This window comes from Capra hircus, chromosome 18, assembly GCF_001704415.2.
Source record: "Capra hircus breed San Clemente chromosome 18, ASM170441v1, whole genome shotgun sequence".
Classification (NCBI taxonomy): Eukaryota; Metazoa; Chordata; class Mammalia; order Artiodactyla; family Bovidae; genus Capra; species Capra hircus.
This window is the reverse complement of record NC_030825.1, coordinates 56,895,458-56,911,611: the sequence shown is the minus strand read 5'-3', so window position 1 is coordinate 56,911,611 and position 16,154 is coordinate 56,895,458. Positions and strand designations below refer to the sequence as shown.

At 57.6% G+C, this 16,154-nt stretch overlaps 2 protein-coding genes across 2 annotated transcripts; one reads left to right on the top strand and one right to left on the bottom strand.

Moving 5' to 3' along the window:
• On the top strand, nt 462-11,848 carry SLC17A7 (solute carrier family 17 member 7). The gene is made up of 12 exons (XM_018062779.1): nt 462-677; nt 5,004-5,256; nt 6,728-6,846; nt 7,143-7,257; nt 7,336-7,423; nt 7,698-7,784; nt 7,884-8,026; nt 8,655-8,804; nt 8,985-9,117; nt 9,787-9,897; nt 10,098-10,225; nt 10,428-11,848. Exons 1-12 carry the CDS (start codon nt 616-618, stop codon nt 10,719-10,721), a joined length of 1,683 nt encoding a protein of 560 aa, XP_017918268.1. The 5' UTR covers nt 462-615; the 3' UTR covers nt 10,722-11,848.
• Nucleotides 12,141-15,190, bottom strand: GFY (golgi associated olfactory signaling regulator). The gene is made up of 4 exons (XM_018062777.1): nt 14,631-15,190; nt 13,876-14,486; nt 12,783-12,956; nt 12,141-12,340 (listed from the first exon to the last, which is right to left on the bottom strand). The coding sequence occupies exons 1-4, from the start codon at nt 15,188-15,190 to the stop codon at nt 12,141-12,143; spliced, it is 1,545 nt and encodes a 514-aa protein (XP_017918266.1).

The following is a 16,154-nucleotide window of genomic DNA, read 5'->3' as shown; positions in this document are numbered from 1 at the left end:
AGAACTTTCTGAATGAGAAAGTTGAAACTGAGGATGTGGCGGGTTGGGGATGGCGTGCCCGGGCAGGATGAGGAACTGGGGGACCCAGAAATTCGGCGAGGTAGGACTGGGAGGACAAAACGCTGGAGGATATTTAGAGGAAGATGAAAATGAGAGCACGAAATTAGGGGAAACAATCGGCGGGAGCAAGTCTCAGGAAAGAACTCTGGAGGAGAGAGAATCTGGGATAGGAGCTGGTGGGGAATGAGTGAGGGAGAAGTACCTCCGGGAAGGGACTGATCTGGGAGCGATGCAACCCAGACAAGTGGGTTCAAAACCCATAGGCTTGGTCTTGGGTGAGGCGAGAACCTGGATGAATGGCAGTGGAAGGTGGGCGGGACTAGAATACAAGGGGCGGGGTATAGCAGGGTGGGCGGGGCCTCGTCCCGCCCCACCCCGCCCCCGACGCTGAGTCCGGTGACAGCCCCCAGAAAGCCCGCACTCGCAGCCTCCTTCCCCCCGAGCGGAGCTGCGGGGCCGGCCGGGCCGGGGCGGACCCCGGGTACCCGGACGCGGCCGCCCGGGCCCGCGGGCGGGGGGATCGGCGGGGGGGGTCCGGCAGCAGGGGCGGCCACCATGGAGTTCCGCCAGGAGGAGTTTCGGAAGCTAGCGGGTCGCGCCCTCGGGAAGCTACACCGGTGAGCGTGGTGGGGGTCCTGGGCGTGGAAGAACGCGAGGGTCTGAGGAGGACGCTCATTCCCACCTGGGCGCAGATGGACAGCTGGACAGGCGGTACCCATGCGTTGAGGGGGGGCGGGGGGCGCTCCCATCTGTCCAGTTTTCTCCCTCGGTCTCCGACGGTCCGGTCTCATCCATCATTTTTCTGCGCCCCACCCCATCCCTAGGCTCTCTCCCCTTTTCTCTGGGATTATAAATATATATCCCCCTCTTCTGGATCTCTGTTTCCCTCGCCGGCTTCTGGGTCTCCCTTCACCTATATTCTCTCTGCCTCCTCTCTCCAGATCTCTGTCCACTCTCTCTGAGTCTCTATTTCCTTTTATCTCTGAGTCCCTGTCCCTCTCTCGCTCTCACTAGATCTCTACAACTCTGTCTCTGGGTCTTTGTCTCTTTCTCTGAGTCTCTGTCCCCCAACTCCCTGCCCTAGGGTTTCTGACACTCTCCTTTAGGAACTCGGGCACTCTTTCTGGTGTTTTTTACTAGCTCATCCCAGATCTCTCCATCTCTGTGTGTTTGTCAGTTACCATCTCTCAGAGAGTTTAATCTGAAGCTAAATCGGATTGAGGCCCATTGGTCCATGTCCTTGAGGAGAGCTAAGCTGGGAGGAAGAAGCCAGGGTATCCTGGATCTCTGATGGAGAAGGGAGTTGCAGGCCAAACATTAGGCTTCTGGAGTAGGATAGACTTTCCAAAGGGTATAGACTAGGGCTGAGAGGGACTTCCTCCCAGTCAAGGAGATGACCCCGATAACCTGGGTGTCCCCAGAGCAGTCTGCTACACCTCTCCTGAGTCGCTCACCCCCAACCCCAGCCCTGGCTCCAAGTCAGAGAAATTACTCAGCTGCGGAGAAGCCTAAAAATATCTGGCCACAGTGCGGGGAGGAGTTGGGGCCTCATCAGCACCATGCCCTGCTGCCATTCCCTCAGACCCTGGGGTCCCCATGACCCATAGTCCTGACCCTATCTTTGGTTACTCTTCAGTGCAGCTTACTATACCATGCAAGTTCTCCTCTAAGTCTAACACTCGTCCTGCTTGCCGCAGATTACCTCCGCACTCCAAACTTACCCCACCCTTTAGTAACCTGAGAGATAGGAATAAACCTGGACAGAAGGGAGGGGGCAGGAGGATGGCGCAGTGTTGGGGAGGGGGTGGAGAAGCTGAGATAACCTCACCCTTTCTTTTTCCCAATCTTCCAGCCCCTCCCCACCCTTTTTCTCACCTCCTTTCACGAGTTTCTCAAAATACATCAGCGTGAAGTCAGGAGGGGGAGAGAGACGTGCTGGTGGAGGGGGTTGGGAAGGGGGATGGAGGCAGGAGGAATGTGTTTCTCAGGCTCTCTTTCTTCCTCAGTCTCCGCTTCTCCTGTGTCTGGGTTTCTCTCTGTCTGACTCTGCCTGATCGTCACCTCTTTCAGCTGCCTTGGGAGCCCCTAGAGACCCCAGAGTTCAGGGTTCCCACCAGGACAGTCACTAAGGAGTTTGAGCCCAGAACAATCGCATCTGAATCCTGGGGTCTGCTTTGGTGATTGCTGAGAGGGGGAAATGCCCACACCGGACTCCTTTTAATCCTCTAGACGAAGCTGGGGAAACTGAGGCACCATTGGGAAAAGGGGGAAGTCCGTGGCTGAGTACACATGGCATCTTTTGAACCCAGGTCAGTCTCCCACCCAAGTCTTGGGTGGGGGCTGAAGATTTCCTCGAGATGAGTGCTGCTGGAGTGGGTGGAAAACTCCCTCAGATCAGGAAACACATAGCAACCCAGGGTGACTTGGGACAAGGACAAGGGGGGAAAGGGAATACAGCAAGAGACAGGAGCCAATATGCCTCCTTTTTGAGAGCCAGGCCTGGGGCAGGGTGATGCGGAGGGCCAGGAAGTGATCAGGTCCCACTGCTGCTTGTGTGTGACCTTGGACATGCTGCTTCTGTTTCCTGAGCCTCAGTCTTCTCAGTTGTACAATGGGAGGGTAAGGGAGAACCAAAGGGACATGAGGACAGAGACTGGGGAGGTGGGAGGAGGGGAGTGGACTGAGAATCTCCGAGAAGCAGAGGCAGAGACCCACAGATGGAGGCTGAGACACTCTTTATTTTGGGTGAAAGAAAGTGGAAGGGGGCAGTCCGACTCTGCAACCTGATGGGTTGTAGCCTGTCAGGCTCCTCTGTCCATGGAATTCTCCAGGCAAGAAAACTGGAATGGGTAGCCCTTCCCTTCCCCAGGGGATCTTCCTGACCCAGGGATCTAACCCAGGTCTCCCACATTACAGGCAGATTCTTTACTGTCTGAACCATCAGGAAAGTGCCCTACCTGCTCCCTAATCACGGCCTTTCATCATCACCAAGTTCCTAATCCTGAGTTCCAGGCATCCTGAGAGGGCAAAGCGATGTGTTCTTACCCTCCATGAAGCATTGGAGCCACCTTCACCTCTGCATCTCTAGTTCTCCTGAAATGATAATGTCACCTTGAAGTGACATTATCTTTGTAACCTCACATTCTACTCATGCCCCCATTTCACAGATACAGAATACTGAGACTGCGTTCCTTTGTTTAGAAAACCTTGATCCGAGATCTATGTCCTCATATTAACAATGAATATCAAATTTCAGGGGCTGCAATCCCGTCTTGAGTTTCAGGGTCAAACCGCATGCCAGGGCAACCTGGGTCAAAGTTTAATTTCATTGGCCGACCTGTTCTGGTGGGAGGGGCCAGTGCCTACCACCGTGCACTATTCATTCTAGGGGGCTTCTGTTCCCCACTCTGGCTCATTGTCCCCTACCCAGGGTCTTATTCCTCGTCCCCCTAGTTTCTATCCGTTCCCCCAGTCTCCCCACTTTCTTAACGCCCTCCCCCACTTCCTTAAGTTCCAGGATGGGGAGGGTTGCTGTGTTCCCATCTCTTCCACCCGCCTCCTCCCAGGCCGTCTGGCTGTTCTTTCCTCCCCCGTCCCAGTCTCCCTCGCCTCCATCTGTTCTAGCCCCTTCCTGGGATCCAGCCGGATCCCCTGGCTGCCTACCGGCCTCGGAGAGGAGCCACGCCTCACACATCATGTCCCCAGCCTGTCTCTCCTCAGGCTCCTTGTCTTTCCGTCTTTCTCTCAGCGTTCTGGGTCTCTGTCTCTGCGTTCTCTCTCCTGGGTTTCTGTCCCCACTTGTCTTTGGGTCCCTCACTGGGTTTCAGTCCCTTTCCTTCTCAGGGTCTCTGTCCTGCCCCTCTCCCCCATCTTTTTTCAGGGTCTCTGCCCCGGTCTCTTTCAGACTGGTTGTCTGTTTCTCCCTCTCTGGGAGTCTGTTTCCTTCTCTCTGAGTCTCTCTCCCTCCTGTGTCTCTGATCCTTTTTCTCTCATTCTCTGTTCTCTCCACCCTCCGACTCCATTTCTGACATCCTTTTGAATTTTTCCACGTCTATCTCAGGGCACCTCTTTCTCCCTGCAGCCTCTCTCTGGAATGGAGGTGGCCCTCCAAGTACCCTATCCGTCGTCACAGATTCAATCCTGGATCCAGAACAGGCGGGGGCGAGAGTCACGCTGGGGACTGAGCCAACCCCCCTACCAGGGCCATCTGTCCCTTGCCAGGACACCACCCGCCACTCCTCCCCACCCCCCAGACTGACAGCCTGAACTCAAGTTTCCCCAGATATATCCAGCTGGGCTGCTGGATCCCAGTGCCCTGGACCTCTCCCACCCCTCCCCCTCCCCCTCTCAATCCCTGGGAGTGGGCTTCCAGTGGCTGAATGGAGTCAGCTGGATGTCAGCCCCACACCTGGGCCTGGAAGCCCAGCAGGGCATGCCCCGGGGCAGGGGAGGGGTGCGGTATATGTAGCAGATGTGGCTGAGAAGCATCTGTTCCTTTGACACCTTTGCTGAGGCATCTCCTTAGCGCCTTTTGCTTCCTCAAATAGACTCATATCTGGAAGACGGGGCTGGAGAGAGTCTCTGGGCCTTGGGGATGGGGGCTGGGGGCACAGGGTTTTGGATCACAAAGGATAGCCTAAAACAACTGAGTTGAGAGGTGACAAGGCTAGCGGAGAAGGGAACTGGGGAGTTCCATTCTCTAGTCTTGAGGAAGGAAGGGGCTGGGGGCGCGTGGGAATTACTCGTCTGAGGGAGATGGAGACCAGGGGTCCAGATTCCTGGAGGGAGAAGGAAGTTAGAGGCTGAACTCTTGGGGAAAGAGGGGTTGCGGGTTTAGAATCCCTGGTCTTGAAAAACAAGAAGTTTTGCCCTGACTCGTGTCATGGGGAGGAGGGGGCTAGGGGCCCGGACGTCCGAGTCTGATCCTTGCTGCCTCGCCGCAGTCTTCTGGAGAAGCGGCAAGAAGGTGCCGAGACGCTGGAGCTGAGTGCAGATGGGCGCCCGGTCACGACGCAGACCCGGGACCCGCCGGTCGTGGATTGCACCTGCTTTGGCCTCCCTCGCCGCTACATTATCGCCATCATGAGCGGTCTGGGCTTCTGCATTAGCTTTGGCATCCGCTGCAACCTGGGTGTGGCCATCGTCTCCATGGTCAACAACAGCACGACCCACCGCGGGGGCCACGTGGTGATGCAGGTAGCTCGGGGGCGGGAGCTGCCTGAGGCTGGGGGAAACCCTGCCCAGGCCCTCTGATGACGTCACACTCGCCTACGCGAGGCCCAGACCACGCCCCTTCCACGCCCCGGCCTGAGTAGACCCGCCTTTTTGCGCTGCCGGACCATGGGCCCTAACCAGGTGGCGCTAGTGGTAGGAGACATGAGATGTGGGTTCAATCCCTGGGTGGGAAAGTTCCCCTGGAGACGGGCATGGCAACCCAATCCGGTATACTTGCCTATATGGACAGAATCTCATGGACAGAGGAGCCTGCTGGGCTACAGTCCACGGGGTCACAAAGAGTTGGACCCTTGGCACACAACCTCAGCTCCACCTCACCTCAGGGCTCTCCTTTCCTAAGTCCTGCCCTTATCTAAATGAAGCCCCTTTCCTATTTGTTTCACCTCTCTGCTTTCCAAGTGTAGACTCTTCCAAGCGTTTGGTTCCCTATGATATGGCTGCTCCTGTTTCATTTTGGGCATCCTAGCAACTTTGCTCCACCTGCATCTCCTGCACCTGTTCCAGTGTTGAATGTTACTCCCAGGCCAACTCAGGCTCCGTGAATTTTTTGTTGTTGTTGCCGTACCTTGCGGCTTGCGGAACTTTCTCAAGCAGGGATCTAACCAGCACCCCCTTGCAGTGGAAGCAGGGAATCCTACACACTTGACCACCAGGGAAGTCCCTCCACTGTGAATTTTTTTTTTAAGATTTTTTTTTTTTGATGTGGAACATTTTAAAAGTCTTTATTGAATTTATTACAACATTGCTTCTGTTTTGTTTTTTTGGCCATAAGGCATGTGGGATCTTAGCTCCCCTACCAGGGATCAAACCCTGTATTGGAAGGGAGAGTCTTAACCACTGGACCGCCAGGGAAGGCCCCACCGTAAATTTTGATTCTGGCTTTTTGGAAGTTCCACCGCTGCTTATATCCCTTCTACCTCTGCTCTGGCCATTAACCTAAAGCCCCGCTTCGTCTCAGATTTTCTGTTTTAATTTCCATATAGGCCATGCCCCTGCCTCCAAAAAAAAATCCTGATTTGGGCTGTGGCCTACCTGCCCCTGTTCTTTTCCAATCATGCCCAACCCTTTGGCTACTTCTTGTCTCTTCCTAGAACCCATCCAATCTGCAGTTTGTACATTGGTTAGAAGTGGAGGAAGAAACGTACCCCATATATGGGCTCCTACGCATTCAGAGAAGGGACCCTGAGGCAGGCAAGCAGACAGAGCTAGGCCTCTAGGCAGCAGCAGGCTCTGTTGCTAAGGTAGTGCGGCCCTAGCAACATGGAGGAGCAAAGTTGGGGTAGATGGCCCGAGCTCTGATTGGCAGGTGTTTTGAAGGCGAGAGGGGATCCTTGTTGCTGATTGGCTGAGGGACTGTCTGCGGGTGCTGGTTGGTGGAGAAGCAGAGCGTCTGGAGCAGGGGCGATGGTTTGATGTGCCTTTTGGCCCACAGAAAGCACAGTTCAACTGGGATCCAGAGACTGTTGGCCTCATACACGGCTCCTTTTTCTGGGGCTACATTGTCACCCAGATTCCTGGAGGATTTATCTGCCAAAAATTCGCAGCCAACAGGTATTCAGGGGGCGGGGTGGATGTCTCAAAGTGGGCAGAAACTACAACTGTGTGGGTGGAGTTAGAGGCTGTGGCCTTGCATTTGGGGGCTGACTCCGGGAAAACCGGAGGAGCCTGGGTTCGGGCCGAGGCCCTAGGGAAAGGTGGGGTTTGTATTGTGGAAGTGGGGAGTCTCATAGAAGGTGGGACCGGGGGTTCTGGGGGCGCGGGGCCTGGCCTGCCGAAGGAGGAAAGGGCAGAGTCCTAGGTCTGGCAGGATAGCTGGACTCTTCTCGGAACACAACTTTTCCTATCAGGGTTTTCGGCTTTGCTATTGTGGCTACCTCCACTCTAAACATGCTGATCCCCTCGGCTGCCCGTGTCCACTATGGCTGTGTCATCTTCGTGAGGATCCTGCAGGGGTTGGTAGAGGTAAAGCTCCGCCCCCTATGACCCCATTGCCGTTCCGACCCCACCTTTTCTCGTTGACTTTGGTTTTCTCTTCCCTAGGGGGTCACGTACCCTGCCTGCCATGGGATCTGGAGCAAATGGGCCCCGCCCTTAGAGCGGAGTCGCCTGGCGACGACAGCCTTTTGCGGTGAGAGGAAGGGGCTGGGATCCGGACTCGTGGGTCTGGGGCTGATGGGGGTGGGGGTGCTGGAGTCTAGACTCTTCGATGGAGGGAGGAGGGGGTTGCGGGCTTGAACTCCCGGATCTGAGAGAGGAGGGGGCTGGTGACCCAGACCGACGTGTCTAAGGGAGGAGGGGCAGTGGCCGGTACTTCTGTGTCCCAGGAAGGTAGGGGCTGGGAATCCGCACTACTGCGTTTGAAGAAAGATGCGCTCTTCTCCTTTCTGCACCCTCCCCGTTAGGTTCCTATGCTGGGGCGGTGGTCGCGATGCCTCTCGCCGGAGTCCTGGTGCAGTACTCAGGATGGAGCTCTGTATTCTACGTCTATGGTGAGGGGCCCGGACGCCTGGGTCCGGGTGGTGCCGGGGCAGAGCGAGGCCGGTCGTCACCTCGCTTCCATCCTCCTCCTGACCCCCTCCACCCACCAGGCAGCTTCGGGATCTTCTGGTATCTGTTCTGGCTGCTCGTCTCCTACGAGTCCCCGGCGCTGCACCCTAGCATTTCGGAGGAGGAGCGAAAGTACATCGAGGACGCCATCGGCGAGAGCGCCAAGCTCATGAACCCCGTCACGGTCCGGGCCCAAGCCTGGGGAGGCTGGGGCGCGGTGGGGAGAGGAGAGTTATCAAGGCAGGGAGACCAGAGGAAGAGGGGCTTTGAATCCTCGCTGCGTGTGGATCTTGGTAGATCTACATAGACATTTCCATAGACGTTTAGAAGAGACGATGGGATCGCCAGCTGGATGGAGCTAGAACGTAGGAGGCGTGATCAAAGCCCAGGGAGGACGGGGTTAGCAGGTGCGGAGAGCAGGGCTAGGTAGTGAGGTGGGCGGAACCACTGATGGGCGTGGTTAAACCGGCAGAGGCGGATTAGAATGTGGGGTTTTGCTCAGACCTCAGGGTGGGTGAGGCTCGAATTAGGGGGCATAATTGGGTGGAAGGAGACTCTTGGGTCCACATTTATGACTCTCTGAAGGTCATCGTGGGGTCTGGACACCCACCAGCCTGAGGACCACTGAGGCTAGGATGTCAGCCTTCCCATGGGGACGCGGTCAGGCTGGCGACCCTGCCTCCTCGACGGCTTTAGTGAGACACGGAAATCTGGGTCTCTGCGGGACTGTCGTGGGATCCCTGAAGGGACTTGGAGAGCGCCCAGGCCTGTTGTCTGTCTTAGCAGCCCTTCCCTCCTCTCCCCCACCACAGAAGTTTAACACACCCTGGAGGCGCTTCTTCACGTCCATGCCAGTCTACGCCATTATCGTGGCCAACTTCTGTCGTAGCTGGACTTTCTACCTGCTTCTTATCTCCCAGCCTGCCTACTTCGAAGAAGTGTTCGGTTTCGAGATCAGCAAGGTTGGGCCCGGAATGGGAGAGCTGCGGGCGCGGCGGGAGGGTGAGCGCGGGAAGGAGAGGAACCTGGATCCCAAGGGGTTGGAAAGGGGGCAGGGAGGAAGCCCATGGTACCTGAGCCGTGGTGAGACCCCCAGGCAGGTGGCCGCTGAACCGCGACGCCTTGTACGCCCGCCGGCGCAGGTGGGCCTGGTGTCAGCGTTGCCTCACCTGGTGATGACCATCATCGTGCCCATTGGAGGCCAGATCGCCGACTTCCTGAGGAGCCGCCGCATCATGTCCACCACCAACGTGCGCAAGTTGATGAACTGTGGGGGTGAGTGGGGCGGGGCCTGGCTCTGGTCTGGGACCTGGCTGGAATGGGCGGAGCATGGCTGGGCGGATCTAGGGGGCTGGACCATGGCGGATGGGGCGGGGTCAGAGGGCGAGTCCATGGGGCGTGTCCAAAAGGCAGAGCCTGAGTGAGACCAGGTCTGGCAGGAATGAATCTTAGGTGGCAGCCTCCGGGGCAGTGTCTGTAGAAGGACAAGGTGGGTGTGGCTGCCCAGGTGAAGCAAAGGCGAGACCACGTTGGGTCTGGAAGGACGGGGCCTATACGAGGCTGGCCAGAGTAGGATGGGAACTGGGTGATGAAGAGGGGCACCCGGAGAGACAAAGGTGTGAGTGTAATGAATGGGGACTGAGAGGGAAGCCGTGAAGGTGCCGGGGTGGGGCCTAGACCCGCTGTCTTCAGGGCGTGGTCTAGTCAGGGGGTGGGGCCATTGAGGTCCCAGCTTGGGTAGCGAAGCCTGTGCACGTGGTCAAGGGCCAGGCACTGGAGAATTGAGGGCTTGGTTAGGGCGGGCGCGGGCAGAATGGAGGACAAAGCCAGGGACAGGCGTGGAAGTGGCAGGACTGGGTCAAACTGGGGGAGGCTGGGAGCCAGGAGTGGGTCTGGAGAGGCGGTGCGGGGCGGCCTGTGCTCATAGGGGGCGGCCCTCCGTAGGCTTTGGCATGGAAGCTACGCTGCTGTTGGTGGTCGGCTACTCGCACTCCAAGGGCGTGGCCATCTCCTTCCTAGTCCTCGCCGTGGGCTTCAGCGGCTTCGCCATCTCCGGTGAGAACCGGCGATCTGCAGCTTGAGGGTGGGGGGGACTCTGCTCAGCTCAGTGGGGAACTTCCTGACTCATGTAGAGCACCTCCCAGCCTGGCGAAAGGCAGACTGGAAAAAGCGGCCGGGAAGTCGGGGAGGCTAGGCTGGGGGAGGAGTCACTGGCGTGGGAATCGGTTGTGACGCCTCTCGGCTCGCCTCGCCAGGGTTCAACGTGAACCACCTGGACATCGCCCCGCGCTATGCCAGCATCCTCATGGGCATCTCCAACGGCGTGGGCACGTTGTCCGGCATGGTGTGCCCCATCATCGTGGGTGCCATGACTAAGCACAAGGTCTGTGCCTGGGCCCTGACCCACTTGCCCTCCAAATGTGTACAGCACCTTCCTGACATACGTCGCCTCTCTGGATCTCTGGCTCCTTTTCCAGAGAAAAGGCCCGCCCCTTCCCTAGCCCCGCCCCTTTCCACTAGCCCCGCCCCTTCCCTCTCCTGTCTCTCTGTCCTCTGACTTCACTTCCCCGTTGTCCCCGCTACAGACTCGGGAGGAGTGGCAGTATGTGTTCCTCATTGCCTCCCTGGTGCACTATGGGGGCGTCATCTTCTACGGGGTCTTCGCTTCGGGAGAGAAGCAGCCGTGGGCGGAGCCTGAGGAGATGAGCGAAGAGAAATGTGGCTTCGTTGGCCACGACCAGCTAGCTGGCAGCGACGAAAGCGAAATGGAAGATGAGGCTGAGCCCCCCGGGGCACCCCCTGCTCCCCCTCCATCCTATGGGGCTACACACAGCACAGTTCAACCCCCAAGACCCCCACCCCCTGTCCGGGACTACTGACCACGTGCCTCCCACTGGATGGCAGTTTCCAGGACCTCCATTCCTCACATCTCTGGCCTGAGTGACAGTGTCAAGGAACCCCAGCCCTCTCTGTCCTGCCTCAGGCCTAAGAAGCACTCTCCCTTGTTCCCAGTGCTGTCAGATCCTCTTCCCATCCTATTTGCCTCTCAGGGGTAGTGAAGCTGCAGACTGGCAGTTTCAAGGATACCCAAATTCCCCTAAAGCTTCCCTTCTCCACTCTTTTCTGCCTCAGTGGTTTCAAATCTCTCCTTTCAGGGCTTTATTTGAATGGACAATTCAGACTCTTCCTCTCTCTTGTGGTTTTGGGCACCTTCCCCTTTCCTTGAACCCCTGGGACTCTCAGGCGAACCCCTGAGATTACTCAACACACCTTCCCTTTCAAAAAAATTCAAGGTCTTCCTCTAGAAGTTTCAAATCTCTCCCAACTGTATTCTGCTTTTTCCAAGTTGGTTTAACTAATCACCCATCCCTGCCATTCTAGGGATTGATTCTCACCAGCGTTTCTGAGGGGAAATGGCAGTTTCAAGCACCCCACCCCCTACACCCTCTTCATCCCTCCCCCACCAGCAGACTCTGCTGCAGCACCAAATTTCCCCAAAACCTTCTCCCAGCTTAGCACATTGCCTAGGGAAACAGCCAAAATGGCAGTTTTAATATGCCTCTCTTCACCCCCATGCACTTTTTCTGACACGATTTTCAGGTCTAAGAAGAGCGGCTGCTCAAGTCCATCAACTCGACGGTTTGAAGCCACCGCCATTGAACTTCCCCATGGTGGTTTCAAGACGCTCCCCTTTCCCCCAATTCCTTGCACTTTATTCTCCTGGGTGGTTTTGAACTACCCTCATTTTCTCAGTGGCCATTTATTGCGTCCCTCAGGGGCTAAATGACTCCAAATCTGGGATCCTTCCCCTCTCAGACTCCCCTATTTCGGCTTAGAATTTGGGGGAACATATGTAAAGGAGAAGTCACAGAATCCCAGGAAAGGGAATGGGGCTGGGGAAAAGGGGTGTTTTTCCCCGGGGCAGGGTTGTGTCTTTGTGTCTCTGTCTCTGTGATTGTAAATCCTGCCCTGCCCCTCTCCCAATAAAATGCTTTGGTGTACACACCCAGTCGTCCCTGGCCTTGGGAATCTCCAACCTTCTTCTCCCTCGGACCGAGGAGCCCAAGCCCCCAGTCACCTTGACCCCAGCCACCCTCCTCTCCCAGGACTTAGGCCAGAGGCGTTGTCCAGCTGTGGGTACACGCAATTTATTCGGTCTCAGACTGTGTTCTCCGCTGACATCTAAAGCATTTCTGGGTGTCCTCTATTCTAGAGGACCACTAGGTAGCAAAGCTGACCCCGAGGACGGGACCCCTGGGTGCTTCCTCCGTCCGGGGCTGGCGCAGGTCTGGAGAGGCTCACAGGAAGTTGTTTGGAAGTGTGGCAGGGGAGAGCGGTTCTAGGCGCTGGGGGCGGCCCCCGCGGGGCGGCGGAGGCAGCTTGGGGGGCAGTGGCGGGGTGGGCGGTGGCTGCTTGGTAGCGATGTGTGAAGGGACCCAGGCGTCCGGCGCGTAAAAGTAGAGGTCGTAGGGTTCCTTCGGGGCGTCCAAATGTATAACTATGGAGACAAAGGAGCGAATTCGTCCCCGGAGCTGACCGGGGGCCTGTCCCCTCTACTGAGCCGCTGGCCGATGAGGAGACGGGGGCGAGGACTCCAAGCTTCCACTGGAATCGGGTTTTCGGATAATCTTAAGAGGCCTTAAATACCAAGGGGGCGTGGCGTCCCCGCAGCAGGGGCGGGGCATGCCGCGCGCCAGGAGGGGGAAGGGGCGGGGCTTGTAGGGACCTGCCCTTCCCCCACCTGGGGCAACTCCACGCTGCCCTGGGGGCTCAACTTCACAGGTGTTTGTGAAATTTCCAGAGAATTGGGGGTCAGGGCTTCTACTGACCTTGGATGGGGACCTGTACTTTTAGGTTGGACGCCCTTAAGTGCCAGGCGAAACCAGGTTAAGGACACGTGCAAGCACTTAAGGAGCGGGACGCTGCAGGTAGTGGCTTACCCGGTTCATCTCCGTCGTTCGGGAGCCGGTGGTGTGCGAAGGGCCGGTGTCGAGCCGCCCGGCGGTAGAGACACCACAGCAACAGGAAAATGCCAATAAGCAGCCCGATCCCGGCGAGGAAAAGGCAGAGGGCCCCGCCTGCCACGCCCCGGGGACGGCCCACCAGGGTCACGCCTGGAGGAATAAGGCCCAGGGACTGAGCAATCTAACCTCCGAGCCCCCTCCACTCTCAGACCCAGGAGTCCAGATCCCGCCCTCGCCCGCCCTCGGATCCGGGAGTCCAGACCCCCAGCCCCTCCTCCCTCAGAGCCAGGGGTCCGGACGCCCAGCCTCTCCTCCCCCAGACCCGGGTGTCCAGCCCCCAGCCCCTCCTCCCTCAGACCCGGGGGTCCAGGCCTCTAGCCCCTCCTCCCCCAGACCCAGGATCCAGACCCCTAGCCCCTCCTCCCTCAGACCCCGGGGTCCAGCCCCCAGCCCCTCCTCCTCAGATCCAGGATCCAGACCCCCAGCTCCTCCTCCCTCAGACTCGGGGATACAGCCCCCAGCCCCTCCTCCCCTAGACCCAGGATCCAGACCCCCAGCCCCTCCTCCCCCAGACCCAGGATCCAGAGCCCCAGCCCCTTCTCCCTCAAACCCGGGGGGTCCAGGCCCCCAGCCCATCCTCCTGCAGACCCAGGGGTCCGGATCCCCATCCCCTCCTCCCTCAGACCCGGGATTCCAGCCCCCAGCCCCTCCTCCCCCAGACCCAGGATCCAGACCCCCAGCCCCTCCTCCCTCAGACCTGGGGGTCCAGCCCCCAGCGCCTCCTCCCCCAGACCCAGGATCCAGACCCCCAGCCCCTCCTCCCTCAGACCCGGGGGTCCAGCCCCCAGCCCCTCCTCCCCAGACCCAGGATCCAGACCCCCAGCTCCTCCTCCCTCAGACTCAGGGATACAGCCCCCAGTCCCTCCCCCAGACCCAGGATCCAGTTCCCCAGCCCCTTCTCCCTCAAACCCAGGGATCCAGGCCTCCAGCCCCTCCTCCCTCAGACTGGGGGGTCCAGGCCCCAGCCCCACTCCCTCAAACCCGGGGATCCAGGCCCCCAGCCCCTCACCGGTCTCCTGCACTCTCTCCAACACGATGATAGTGTTGACTCTCTCACCTCGGCTGCGCCGCTGAGGGGCCCGTGGAGTGGCTGGGGCCGGATGACTGGGGGGCCCTGGAGGAGCAGGGGGCCCTGCAATCCTGGCTGAGGGAGGAGGGGCTTCGGGCCCTTTAGGGCTAGAGTTCTGGGGGGCTTTCAGATCAACTGTCCCAGGAGAAACTGAGGTGGGCAATTTAAGGGCGGTGGGCTGGTTGGCTGCAAGTGCTTCTGGTTTGGGATTCAGGGATTGCTCATTAAGAGCAGTAATTTCTTCTTTGAAGAGTGCAGGAGTTTCTGGGGCAAGGCTAGTGGAGATTTCAGGGTCAGAGACCGTGGGGATCTCTGTTGAGTCTTGGTAGAAGGTTGTAGGGAATTTTGTTTGAAGAATCTCAGTGGGGTTGGGCTTGTGGCCTATATGAGATGCCAGATGGGGTGTTTCAGTAGGGTCAGGATGGAGGGTCTGGAGGAATTTAGAGCTTGGTGTGTCAGAGTCATGGGTTTCCAGAGATTTGAGGTCAAAGATTTTGGTGGGGTCAGAATTTGGGGTCTCAGGGGTTTCTGCAAGTGATATCTCAGGGGAGCTAAGTTTGGGAATCTCTGGGAATTCTTGATGTAGAGTTTGGGTAGGATCAGGGTTTGGGGTCCCAGAAAATCCTAGGTGTGAAGTTTTAGAGGGATTAGAGTTGAGATTCTCATGGGATTCTGTGTGTGAGATTTCTGTGGACTTAACCTTGGAAATCCCTGGGGATTCTTGGTGTGGAGTTTGGGTAGGGTCAGGGTTTGGGGTCTCAGAAAATGCTGGGTGTGCGGTTTTAGAGGAATTAGGTGTAGAGGCCTCAGGGGATTCTGTGTGTGGAAGTTCAGTCAGGTCAGCTTTGGGGGTCTCAGATGGTTCTGGATATATCATTTTTGAGGGGTTAATTTGGAGGGTGTCCAGGGACTCTGGTGTTGAGGTGTTGAATGAGTTAGGTTTGGGGGTCTTAGGAGGCTCCTGCTGGGGGGTTTCTTGGAAGTCAGTACTGGGGGTCTCAGTGAAGGCAAGGGGGGAGGGCTCAGGGGAAACCGCGTGAGGTGTCTTGGAGGGCTCAGGATAAGCAGCCCCTGGGGATTCTGGGTTAGGTCCATAGAGACTGGAATTTTCAGAAGCCGGAGGGAAGGGCTGGGAGGGGTGGTCTATCCCCAATAAATCGGAGCCCGCAGGCAGTGAGACCGTAGGGGCGGCCTTGGAGCCCAGCCAGGTGAAGAGGAAGCCGAGAAGGAAGAGGATTGGTCTGAAGGATTTCATAGCTTTGGGTGATACCTGTAGAAGCAGTGGAGCGGGAAGGAAGGGGTTAAGGTCAGAGCCGCCTGGGAGGAGCCTCTGACCACTCCAGAGGCCACGCCCAGTGGTCCCCAGATAGACCACATTAGCACCGCCCAGGTCAGAGCCAGAAAAAGGAGATGCTACCTGCAACTCCCCAGTAGGTTGTAGGGTGGAAGCCATGGTAGCTAAGCGGGACTGAGGCACAGGGCTTCTTGGGAGTCGTAGTAAATTTCCTTATCTGTTTCCCCAAAGGGGGTCCCAGGAAAATTGGGAAAGACAGATACATTTCCGAGCCCCTAGATCTTTGACTTTGGCTTCGAAGTGCGTAGACCTCTGAGGGGGCATGGGATCAATCCCTCTTCAAGGGCCCTGGGGACATCTTGACTCAACAGTTGTTTACATTAGAGGAGGCTCAGAAGGAACGACTAGGGGGCCTGACCGCCTAGATTTGAGAGATGAGGGGGCCTAAATGCCTGTAACCTGAGGAGGCAGAAGACTCCTGGATCCTGGTCAAGAAGCCTGCTGGGGGTTCAGACTCCTTTTTCCCAGAGGGTGGAGGGCAATGTGGGTCTAAATTCCTAATTCTCTAGAAAGGAGAGGCCTGAAGGTTCAGATGCCTAGAATTTTGAGGGAGCAGAGCTTGGGGGGTGGGTAAGTTGTGGATTACGGGAGAGAAAGGAAGTGGGTGTCTGGAACTCTTGGGTCCTGAGTTAGAAGGAGATTGAAACTCTTGAGTCTCCTATCCTCCAGAAATAGGTGTATAAGGGGTCTGGCTTCCTCAGGCTTCAAGGGGAGACAGCTTGGGGCAGGACTCGTGTCTCTATGGAGGATGGAAACTGGGATCCCAGGGTCTCAGGTTGGTCTTGGGCAGAGATAGTTCTCGGGTTAGGTGGAGGTGGGGTGGGCATACACCCAAATGGGATGGGGCCTCTTGGGGTCTGGGGTC